Raw genomic sequence first — 12,511 nt, forward strand, 5'->3', positions numbered from 1 at the left:
GTGGTTTATTGGAGATAAGAGTCTCACGGAGTTTCCTGCCTGGGCTGGCTTTGAGCTGTGATCCTCAGGTCTCAGCTTCCTGAGTAGCTATGATTACAGGCGTGAGCCACCGGTGCCTGGCTTGTTGCTCTTCTTAAAAAAGAAAACGCTGATACCAAATATTAATGGAGAGAAATAAATAATAATGGCAACTGAGGGGCTATAAATTCTCTTCCAGTCTGCTGCAAAAAAATGGCCATCAAAAAAAAAAAAAATGGCCATCAGGTAGGAGTGAATGTTTCAGAATTCAACAGAAAATGTGGCTCAGTCATGACTACAGAGCTGCTGAGAAAAACTTTAAGTGATATATCTATCTGAATTATATTTAACATCAATACAATTCCTTCCAATTTCAAAACACATCCCTACCTTTCCAGAGCAGCAGAAGAGGATGACAAGGAACACCGGCAGAGCCACAGTCAATATGTAGACCACCCAGAGCCACGGGCGCTCCTCAGCTGCCTCCAGCATCTGCCCCACTACACCTGGCTGCAAAACAAGGCAGAAAGCACTGTCTTCTAACATCAAATGCAAACTACACTATTTATTCCTCTGTTCAGTTACAGCATTGCTAGGTTGCTCCTTTCTCAAAGGGTTCAAAGCTAAGTAGGGTTTTTTGTTGTTTTTTAATTAAAAAAAATTTTTTTTGTTGGTCTTGGGCTTGAACTCTGGGCCTGGGTGCTGTCCTTGAGCTCTTCAGCTCAAGGCAAGCACTCTACCGATTGACCAACTTCCTTAAGTAGATTCTTTGTTTTTGGATGCCTATCCTCGGGAAAGAACTCAGGTCCTGGGCACTCTGTCTCAGCTTCTGAGCTCAAAACTAGTGTTCTACCACTTGAGTCACAGCTCTACTTCTGACTTTTTGGTGGTTGACTGGCGGCAAGAATCCCACAGTTGTTTCTATCCTGGCTGGCTTAGAACTGAGATCTCAAATCTCAGCCTCTTGCGTAGCCAGGATTCTAGGCATAAGCCACTCACCAGTGCTGGCAAGAAATGGTGGCTTATAGTATCTCAGGCATCACAATTAAATTCTTCAGTCATAAGAACAGTTGTCTAAAAATTCTACACATGAACAAACTATGAATAAACATTATTAGAGTGTGCTAAAATGTGTTCCCAATGGCAATTAAGTCATACACACCCTGCACATAACACAGGAGAGACTCTAAAGCCACTTAGTGATAATAAAATGAGATCCACAGTTATACTTTAGGTAATGTTATTTCCCAAAAAGAGAAAACCACAATGACAGCATTCCCAAACTACTTCCATTACCTCTAATAACAAATACAAACCTCAGCAGCTCCATCAGCAGCTTTCTTCAGACCCCATCCATCATTAGCCCAGTCATCAACTACTCTTCGATCACCACTGATGATAAAGTTGTCAAAAAAAATGTCAGAAGTCATGGACCACAGCTCCAAACCAATAGCACTAAAAGGAGTCATTCTGAAAGGTTCTAGATCTTCAAAGAAATCTGGATTTGGTATTTTTCTGGGTTTCCATATTCCCTAAAAAAAAAAGTTTCAAAAAATTATTTCAGGTAAGGAACACAAAAACTGACTGCATCAAGGAGGACAAATACTAACTTTGTTAAACTTAAGTGAACAGCAGGAAAAGAGCAAATGACAGCAATGTGTTATTGATACTGGGATGTGAATTCAGCAGTTCTGTTTGTTTTGATAGCACTATACCAGCTTTTTGCTGGTTAGAGACAGTCTTATGAACTTTTCTGCTCAGGATGGTTTCAAACTATAATTCTCCACCTTACAGATTTAACTGTAACCACTCTACATATATCACCTTGACAATAAAATTTAAAAAATAAAAACTACAATCCTCCTGATCTCAGTTTCTTCAGTAGTTTAGGATTATAAAGTATCTAGCCAATGACAACTGGCTAGTGAAGGTTTGTAGTTGTTGTTTTGCAGGTATAGGAGACTTGAATTCAGGGCTTGGTCACTGTCTCTGAGCCTTTTCACTCAAGGCTAGCACCCTTACCACTTTGAGCCACAGCACTACTTCTGGTTTTCTGGTAGTTAATCCGGAGATAAGTCTCACAGTTTCCTGCTGAAGGCCAGCTTTGAACTGTGATCCTCAGATCTCAGCCTCCTGAGTATCTAGGAGTGTCTACAGATGTGAGCCACTGCAGACTGGCTCACATCTGTGGATACTGTAGATTGTTTTGTTTTGTTTTTGGTCGGTCATGGGGCTTGAACTCTGGGCCTGGGCACTGTCCCTGAGTTCTTCAGCTCAAGGTGAGCACTCTACCGATTGGCTTTTTTTTTGGTTGTGGGGCCTGAACTCTGGGCCTCACTTTAAAAACAAAGAAGTGAGAGAAGGGATGGGTTAGGAGCGATGGGTGGCAATGTTGTCAGACACCTTGTATTCATATACTGTTTTGTAGAATGGGAACTTCTTTGTACAACTACTTAAAAATAATAATGAATCAAAAAAAAAGAGCACATTTAACAAAAAGAAAATAAAGGCCACTCAGAAGAGTGAGCACTGGGACATGGAAACCAATTATCCCTGTTTCTTTTAAGCAGACGTAATAAGCAACTATGAATCTTTTCTCTCTTTACCAACAGTTAACCTACAAAACTAAGTTGTCTCTCAACATATGAAGTTTATTTCCCACTTAATCATGAATAGCACTTCAGATAAAACTCATAGATGGACAAACATTAATAAAATCAACTCAGTAATCAAAAAGGACAAACCTGGTAATTAGGATTGTCAATCATGGGAGGTTTCCATTTGCCCTTATAATTGGGGTTGTCAATCATAGGCCGCTGCCAGACACCACACCCAGGAGCTGACTCACATTTAGGATTGGCAATCTGGGGAGCCTCCCACTCTCCATCCATATCCTCATCCCTGTAGAGATGTAATATAAACAACAAATTACCAATGGGTTCTGGGATGAAGAACTATGAACATCCGGCCAACCCAGCATTCCCAGGAGATCCTGGTGGAATTCGTTCAGTGTTGTACTACAGAATACCATCTTCTTTCTCACTTTCAACAGAATGGCCTTTCTTAACAGATGCATTTCAAAAAATGATAAAATACAATTATATTTATAGACCTTTATCCTTAAGTTTGGGCATTTTGACCATATTTAACCATCTAGCTTATTTTAATTTAAAACGAAAAAAAAAAAACAGGTAATTTAGAATCTTAACTCCAAAAAGAAAAATAGGTAATTTAGAGTCTTAACTCCAATTCTTACCAATCTTCTGGCTTCTCTGCATCTGGATCAGGTATATATTCGAGCTCATAATCTAACCAGCCATCAGGTTTCGTGGCCTCCTCATCTGGAATCTTAGCAGGAGCATCTTCATCCCTTATACATAAGGAAAGTACCAATTATGACAATACTGGCCAGAGAAGCAGAATATAGTGCCTTTTTATTCTTTTTAAGTAATTCATTTACTTGTGAGAAACTGGTCTTTTTTTCTTTTTCTTTTTTTGGGGGGGGGTCTGGTCGTGGGCCTGGACTCTGGGCCTGGGTGCTGTCCCTCAGCTCTTCAGCTCAAGACTAGCACTCTACCACTTGAGCCACAGCCCCACTTCCAGCTTTTTTTTTTCTGCTTATGTGGTGCTGAGGAATCGAACCCAGGGCCTCATGCATGCAAGGCAATAGCTCTACTACTAAGCCACCTTCCCAGCCTGAGAAACTGGTCATTCTTAACCTTCAAATGAAAGTTAATATCCAGCTTTTTGGTGGTTAGCTGGAGATAAGAAACCTTCCTCACCAAATTTCCTGCCCAGCTTACTTTGAACCATAATTCACAGATTTCTGCCTCCTGAGTAGTTAGGATTACAGAGTAGTTAGGATTATAGGCCTGAGCCACCAGCTCCTGGTTTAATATCTTTTTAATTTATTTAGTCGATCATGGGGCTTGAACTCTGGGCCTTGGTGCTGTTCCTCAGCTCTTCAGCTAAAGGTGAACACTCTACCGCTTGAGCCACAGTGGCACTTCTGGTTTTCTGGTGGTTAATTGTAGATAAGAGTGTCATGGACTTTGCTGCCAATTGAATACTTCTAGAAAGTATTTGTAAATTATGTATCTAACAAAGTCATATTATTCAGAATAAAGAACTTTTACAACTCAATCCCAACCAAAAGAGGGCAACAACCTAAAACCTTGCTCATCAACTACAGAATATAGTATTATCTATGTTACAAGATATTCAACCTTTGAAAGAAATGTATTTTTACATGTTTCCAAATGTTCAACTTCAAGCCGGGTGTCAGTGGCTCACGCCTGTAATCCTAGCCACTCAGGAGGCTGAGATCTGAGGATCGAGGTTCAAAGCTAGCCTGGGCAGAAAACCAGAAGTGACACTGTGGCTCAAGCGGTAGAGTGCTAACCTTGAGTTGAAGAACACAGGGACAGCACCCAGGCCCAGAGTTCAAGCCCAATGACCGACAAAAAAAAAAAAAAGTTCAACTTCAGAAACATTTATGCTGACTAAAAGAAGCCGTATTCAAAAAATCATATCATATTATTCTGTTTACATGAAATGCCCACAGGACCTAATCTGGGCAGGAAAGTCCAGTACTCTTAATTTTTTATGTGGTACTAATGAATCAACCCCAGGGCCTCCTCATGCATGCCGGGTAAGCACTCTACCACTAAGCCTCATTCCCAGCCCCACCTGAGATTCCTTTTTTTTTGTCAGTCTTGGGTGCTGTCCCTCAGCACTTCAATTCAAGGCTAGCACTCTACCACTTGAGCCACAGTACCACTTCCAGCATTTTCTGCTTATGTGGTGCTGAGGAATCAAACCCAGAGCCTCATGCATGCAAGGCAAGCATTCTACCACGAGCCACCTTCCCAGCCCCCCACCTGAGACTCTTATCTCCCATTAACAGCAAAAGCTTGAAGTGGAACTGTGGCTCAAGATGTAGGTAGAGTACTAGCCTTGAGCAGACAAAAAAAAAAAAAAAAAAGCTAAGTGAGAGCATCAGGCTCTGAGTTTGAGCGCCAGTACATACACATACATACACACACACACACACACACACACACACACACACGTAAAATTGAAGCGTGCTGATAACAAACTACCATCATTTTTAAATTCTGTGATTTATAAAATGGCATGAGAAAATTAGGATAACCACTACTGGCCCCCTTTTCAACTACAGATAGTAATTTCTGTTTTCTCTTTAATACAGAACTGAAACAGATTTCTTTCTTCTGTTTTTTTATTATTACAGTTGATTTACACTGTAGGTTATTTAATCAGATCTTATACTACCAACATTTGGCTACATCAAGAGGTGTGAGTAGCCATGTGAATGTAAGTAAATGTTCTTTTACACTCAAGGATGGGTCCCCAAGACTCACCAGTCATCTGGCTTGACAGCATCTGGATCCGGTATTTTGGGTCTTTCATCCCAGTCCTCAGGCTTCCGGTCTTCTGGATCCTCAATTTCACGTGAAGGATTTACAGCAGGAGTCATGTCATTTAGCAGATTTCCACTGTTTACAACGGACTGGTCAACTAATATTTCAAAAGTATTATCTGGATTCAAGACTGGAAAAAGGTTAGATGCAATTCAAGTTAGTTAACCCGACACTTGCTAGGCATCAGTGGCCAAGCTTGAAACCCTATTCAGAGTTGAGATTAACTGTCCAGGTACTGAAGCATTCAAAGTCAGTTCAACTGCTGGACCCTGGTGGGTCATGCCTGTAATCCTAGCTACTACAGGAGGCTGAGATCTAAGAACAGTGGTTCAAAGCCAGCCCAAGCAGGAAAGTGGGTGACTCTATTCTCCAATTAACTATCAGAAGACCGGGAGTAGTGTGGTAGCTCAAAGTAGTAGAGCGCTAGCCTTGAGCAAAAAGAGCTTAGGGACAGCACCTAGACCCTGAGTTCAAGCTCCACAACAACAAAAAGTTAATTCAACTAATAATTTTGAAAGACTGTACATCTAACTCTCCTATATATTCTATTATTTCATTTTATCAACAAGAATCTAAACAAGGGCAGGAATGAAGAAGTATCAGTGAATTAACTCTTAATAGGACATAAAAGCATGTTTCTTTTTTTGTGGTGCTGGAAGGTTGAACCCATGTTCTTGTGCTAAGGAAGCACTTTTACCATTGAACTACACACTTTCAGATCCAAGGGTACATTGTTGTTGGTTTTTTGTTTTTGTTTTTTTGCCAGTCCTGGGTCTTGAACTCAGGGCCTGGGCTTTTTGCACAAGGCTAGGCTAGCTAGCTCTCTACTACTTGAGTCACTGCACTACTTCAGGTATTTTTTTGGTGGTACTGAGGAACTGAACCCAGGGTATCCAGGACTTCATGTATGCTAGGCAAGCGCTCTATTACTAAGCCACATTCCTAGCCTCCCAAGAGTATATTCTTAAAATGGTATCAAACAGCCGGGTGGTGCTGGTGGCTCACAGTTATCTATAATCCTAGCTACTTCAGGAAGCTGAGATCTGAGGATCATGGTTGAAAGCCACCCTGGGAGACTTATTTCCAATTAACCACCTAAAAAGCTGAAGTAGAGTTGTGGTCCAAGTGGTAGACCACTAGACTTGAACAAAAAAACTCAGGGTCACAGCTTAGGCCTTGAGTTCAAGCCCCAGGACTGGCATTTACTCATGAGCACACGTATGCACACATGCACACAAAGTCCTCACTCAACAATGGAAGAGAAACTTCTTTTAGTGCTGACTAATAAAGTTCATTCTACCACAAAGGTACAAGATTTCTTGCAGGTTCCAGTATTCTCCAGGCATATCTTAAAACCTCATGTTTTTAAAAACCCAAACTAATGTTTTTTCTTACTTAATGTGTAAAGATGTGTTTTCTTATCAGTAAAATAGGTCTTCAGATCTGCATCTGGCCTTTTAGCATGCTTTTCTTCATATACACCTGTCTTGGGGTTTTTGTGGCGAAAGATGAAGTGCAATTTATAGTCTTCTCCACATTTATCTGGACCAAACATAATCGTATAGGGGGTCTTGTCATGGAATTGATCCTTCAGAAACAAAGATGAATAATTTTAAGTAAATCTTGTCAGTCTTCTAAAGCAACCTTTCATAAGTATGTTTTCTCTTACAAAATTCCAAATAAATTAGTTATACTTAAAAGTTGGCTGCTGTATAAATTTCAGACACCAATGAAAAGAAATAATTAACAATCATTAGAAAACAATATATCTAAGTGCTTTTTAATGCATATATTTGTTTTCAAAAAAGTAAAACTAAGTTTGCTAAAACTAAAACTTACACAAATCAGAAACCAGTGAGAATCAGAGTGTTGCTGGTAACTTTTAACGCGACATTTCAAATAAAGAGCACATTAATGTCAAAATCAATATTGTAAATACTCTAAGAGATAAAAATTAACAGAAAGGAGTAGGCTTTTTCTTTCTTTTTTTCCTTCCTTTATTTTCTTGTTTTATAATATCTTCTTCCCTTTTTCTCTAAGATTTAATTTTTAAAAAATATTTGTGCAAGGCCAGTCACACAACAAACAGGTACCTACCAGGTTGAGTTCTGGTGTTTTGGAAAGTAGTTTCACATAGGCACCACCACATTCTATTCCATTTTGGAAATTAACCTCATACCTAATTTGAGAGAAAAGCAAAACACCTCATGGCATTCTGAAAGATCAGATCTTATAATATCTTTACCCCACTCTAGTTAAAGATTTTATCACAAGCCATCTGTTTATATTTAGAAAAGATTCTATTATCTACTGTTTCTGTATATCTACCAAATCCCACAAAAATAACTAAGGTAAATAAAACTAAACCTTAAAGCAGATTCCCAATAAGCTTTTCCAAAATTCAGATGTTCCTTTACTATGAAAGAAGTAACTAGTTTGTTTCAAAATACTTTATTAGGGGATTCGAAATTCATTAGAATAGTATGTGTGTTTGTGTGTGTATATAAAATCTCTAATTTTTCAACAGTTTTCTGATGTCCTCTTAAATACCCTTTCTATAGTTTTTAACAAACAAGCATTTCACTTACTGAACTATGAGAGGCTTGGTATCAAATAGGAAGGGCTTGTTCAATTTAGCAGAGATGGCATGATGCTTGGCCCGAGACATCAATACAAGTCCTTTATCGCCGGGAAGCTTTGTTTCCTTCATTTCATCTACCTCCCACTTTCCTACAAAACAGAAAAAAAAAAAAAAAAGTTCACCACTTCTTAACTATACCTTTGAAGGTCTTTTAAATGGCAACCAACTAAACTCCATGTATTACAAGTCTATTGAACTGATAATTTTTTTTTTTTAACCAGTCATGGGGCCTGAACTCTGGGCCTGGGCGCTGTCCCTCAGCTCTTCAGCTCAAGGCCATTGCTCTACCTCTTGAGCCACAGCGCCACTTCTGGCTTTTTTCTTTTTGCTTATGTAGTGCTGAGGAATCGAACCCAGGGCCTCAGGCATACAAGGCAAGCGCTCTACCAATGAGCCACCTTCCCAGCCCCTGTACTGATAAATTTTTAACATACTTCATTATTCCATGACAGCTGGGCTGTTAATACAAAGTATACAAATATTTATCTAACAGTAGGATATCCAACATATTCATTATACCAATGCCTTGAAAAGCACTTCCTCTAATATACAGTATCACAGGTCTGATCCTATCACATAGGTCTACTCCTATCACATAAGACAATACACAAAGATGTTGCAATTCCCAAGGAGTACTTTTTTTTTTTTTTTTGGTCGGTCGTAGGGCTTGAACTCTGGGCCTGGGCGCTGTCCCTCAGCTCTTCAGCTCAAGGCAAGCGCTCTACCACTTGAGCTACAGCGCCACTTCCGGTTTTCTGGTAGTTTTTATTGGAGATAGGAGTCTCACGGTTTCTCCTGCCCGGGCTGGCTTTGAACCGCGATCCTCAGATCTCAGCCTCCTGAGTAGCGAGGATTACAGGCGTGAGCCACCAGCGCCCGGCCCAAGGAGTACTTTTTGAAACTAGCTAGTCTTAAGAGACGCCATGGAGATCCATCACCTCCATCTGCTAGACAAAATGAAATTCTCACCATCGTATTTGGCAATTTCATCATCAGTGTCATCTTTCTTGGCTTTGGATAAAATCCACCTGTAATTAAAGATAAACCTTCAAATTAAAGATTCAAATGACAGTTGATCAAGTGAAGGGAAACAATATATATATATAGATATATATGAACCATCTATACTTCTCCTGATAGCCTACTTAACCTTTGTCATTATATGTCTGTCATACATAAGTGATAATGCACTGTGTTCAGCTTACAAACCAAGAAAAGAAAGGGTACCAAAGTTATGAGTCTCATGGACTTTCCTGCCCAAACTGGCTTTGAACAGTGAGCCTCAGATGTCACTCAAAGTCCTGAATAGCTAAGATTACAGGATTAAGCCACCAGTGTTAAGCTCATTGGACTATTTTTTAAGGCTCAAGACAAAATTTTCCAAACAACAAAATCTAGGGTAGAGGAAGAGGGAAAAGAATGGGAGCAATACGAATGACCAGTTCCAAAAGTCTATATTCCCAAAGAGACATAAAGATTAGATAGATAAAATGCTATGGTCCAAAACAAATGATGTCCACCTTTTATGATTTTTCTACCTAGGAAAACACTTACCCTGACAGAGAGCCTCTATCAAAAGAATCAGCAAAATAAACTTCTCCTGTTGGAACTGGAGCTTTGTAGGTGACCTATGTTAAAGACAGAAGTGAATTAGGAATTGAAATTTTAGCTGAGCCTAAAGGTTCACAAGGGATTAAGGTTCACAAATGCTGTAATCCCAGCACTTCGGAGACTAAACTCGAGAATCACAAATTACATACCAGTTACACTACATAGCAAAACCATGCCTCAAATTTTTTTTTTTCCAGCCAGGCACTGGTGGCTCATGCTTGTAATCCTAGCCACTCAGCAGGCTAAGATCTGAGTCTTACAGCTCAAAACCAGCCAAGGCAAGAAAGTCTGTGAGCCTTTTTTTTTTTTGTCAGTCGTGGGGCTTGAACTCTGGGCTTAGGCACTGTCCCTGCGCTCTTCAGCTCAAGGCGAGCACTCTACCTCGAGAGCCACAGAGCCACTTCCATCTGTGAGACTCTTATCTTGAATTAAGCACCAAAAAAAGCAGGAAGTAGAGTTGTAGCTCTAGTGGTAGAACCCTAGTCTTCAACAAAATAGCTTAAGGACAGGGCCGAGGCCCTGATTTCAAGCCCCAGGACTAGAAAGAAAAAAAAAATTGCACAGTAACATTTTCTTTTTTTTTTTTTGGGGTCCGGTCGTGGGGCCTGAACTCTGGGCCTGGGCGCTGTCCCTCAGCTCTTCAGCTCAAGGCTAGCGCTCTACCACTTGAGCCACAGCACCACTTCCAGCTTTTTTCTTATGTGGTGCTGAGGAATCGAACCCAGGGCCTTGAGCATGCAAGGCAAGTGCTCTACCACTGAGCCACCTTCCCAGCCCCCAGTAACATTTTCTTTTGTGTTGATAATGGTACTTGAACTCAGCCTTGAGCTATTTTTTGGCTTTTTCACTCAAGGCTAGAGTTCTAACACTTGAGCTACAATTTCATTTCTGGCTTTTTGCTGATTAGAGATAAGTCTCTCCAGATTTGTCTGCCCAGACTGATTCTCAGCCTCCTGAACAATAGCACTACCACTGGCACCCAGCTACCAACAACTGTCTTTTCTCAATAGATTAATTTTCCTGGCTTGCTTTAAATTGCCATGAAACTTTCATAGCTACCCCTTGAAAAATAAAATTTTTCTTTTCTTTTTTCTTTTTGGTCGGTTGTGGGGATTGAATTCGGCTTGGGTGCTGTCCCTGCGCTCTTCAGCTCAAGGCGAGTCCTCTACCCGCTTGAGGCACAGCGCCACTTCCAGTTTTCTAGTGGTTTATTGGAGATCAGAGTCTCTCAGCTTTTCCTGCCAGGGCTGGCTTTGAACCATGATCCTCAGATCTGAGCCTCCTGAGTAACTAGGATTACAGGCGTGAGCCATGGGTGTCCAGCAATTTTTTCTTTTTTAAGAAAAAATTGGGCTTGAAATCAGGGCCTGGGCGCTCTCCCTGAGTTCTTTTGCTCAAGGCTAGTGCTCTACCACTGAGCCAGAGGGCCACTTCTAATTTTCTAGTGGTTAATTGTAGTTTCCTGCCTGGACTGGACTTGAACTGCAATCCTCAGATCTCAGCCTCCTGAGTAGCTAGGATTGAATTTAATCCATATGGACCTCTGGCAATATAGAACAAAGCAAACATCAGTTTTGTTATCTTAACAAACTTTGCTTTTCCTTTGAAAAGATCCAAATTTATTCTATGTTTAATTTTATTTATTTTTTTTGTCGGTCGTGGGGCGTGAACTCTGGGCCTGAGTGCATCCCTCAGCTCTTCAGCTCAAGACCAGCACTCTACCACTTGAGCCACAGCAACACTTCCAGCTTTTTCTGCTTATGTGGTACTGAGGAATTGAACCCAGGGCCTCAGGTGTGCAAGGCAAGAACTCTACCACTGAGCCACCTTCCCAGCCCCTTTTTTTTTAATTTTAGTAATGGAGCTGAAACTCAAGAGCCTTGAACATACTAGCACTCTACCACTGAACTACATGCTCAACCCCTATGTTCATATTTACCATGAGGGAATAGATTCAAAAACCAATTCAAACCTTTGGAGATGGAGGAGTGCTGGTATCTGGTTTCGATTTTGAATCTTCTACCTCTTCAATGACATCATCAAGATCATCCTCAATATCAATCATATCGTCATCATGTCCATCATGAGCCTGAATAATGGCAGTTCCAAGGACCAGTAACATATACAGCAACCATCTCCCTTCCATGATCTACACATAAAGAGAATAAGATAAACTAAATGTGCTGCCTCTTATTTTAAATTTCAGAAAGACTATTAATCCCTCCCACCTTCATGTTTAAAATTAAAGCTTTCAAATCAAAGAGGTAAAAGAAACCTTAAGTATTCATTCTATAGTTAAGGAACATGAAATCAAAGGGATTAAGGAACATTACAATGAAATAACAGAGATGAACCATGGGCCTGTGGCTCACGCCTGTAATCCTAGATACTCAGGAGGCTGAGATCTAAGGATCATGGTTAGAAACCAGTCCAGACAGAAAAGTCCTTGTGAGAATCTTATCTCCAATTAATTCACTCAAACACCAGAAGTAGAGCTGTGGCTCAAAGTGGTTGAGTGCTAGCCTTCAGCAAGAGCTCAGAGAAACTGCCCAGGCCCTGAATTCAAGTCTACAACCCACCACAAAAAAGGGGGGGGGGGCCTGGGAAGGTGGCTCAGTGGTAGAGCGCTTGCCTTGCATGTCTGAGGCCCTGGGATCGATTCCTCAGCACCACATAAGCAAAAAGAAAAAAGCCAGAATTGGAAGTGGCGCTGTGGCTCAAGTGGTAGAGTGCTAGCCTTGAGCTGAAGAGCTGAGGGACAGTGCCCAGGCCCAGAGTTCAGGCCCCACGACTGGAC

At 40.8% G+C, this 12,511-nt stretch overlaps 1 protein-coding gene across 1 annotated transcript in view; it reads right to left on the reverse strand.

The window, feature by feature from the left end:
- The window catches only part of Canx (calnexin), a 45,934-nt gene that overhangs the window by 3,138 nt on the left and 30,285 nt on the right, over window positions 1–12,511 (reverse strand). Inside the window, exons 2-12 of the mRNA XM_013030887.1 lie at window positions 11,687–11,863; window positions 9,658–9,731; window positions 9,073–9,131; window positions 8,051–8,192; window positions 7,560–7,641; window positions 6,858–7,050; window positions 5,403–5,592; window positions 3,275–3,388; window positions 2,763–2,919; window positions 1,335–1,550; window positions 409–528 (exon numbers count right to left, since the gene is read on the reverse strand). Coding sequence (XP_012886341.1) covers window positions 409–528; window positions 1,335–1,550; window positions 2,763–2,919; window positions 3,275–3,388; window positions 5,403–5,592; window positions 6,858–7,050; window positions 7,560–7,641; window positions 8,051–8,192; window positions 9,073–9,131; window positions 9,658–9,731; window positions 11,687–11,860 — 1,521 coding nt within the window. The 5' untranslated portion in view covers window positions 11,861–11,863. The remainder of the gene's footprint in view (window positions 1–408; window positions 529–1,334; window positions 1,551–2,762; window positions 2,920–3,274; window positions 3,389–5,402; window positions 5,593–6,857; window positions 7,051–7,559; window positions 7,642–8,050; window positions 8,193–9,072; window positions 9,132–9,657; window positions 9,732–11,686; window positions 11,864–12,511) is intronic.

The sequence above is a fragment of the Dipodomys ordii genome, unplaced genomic scaffold (genome assembly GCF_000151885.1).
Source record: "Dipodomys ordii isolate 6190 unplaced genomic scaffold, Dord_2.0 Scaffold135, whole genome shotgun sequence".
Lineage (NCBI taxonomy): Eukaryota > Metazoa > Chordata > Mammalia > Rodentia > Heteromyidae > Dipodomys > Dipodomys ordii.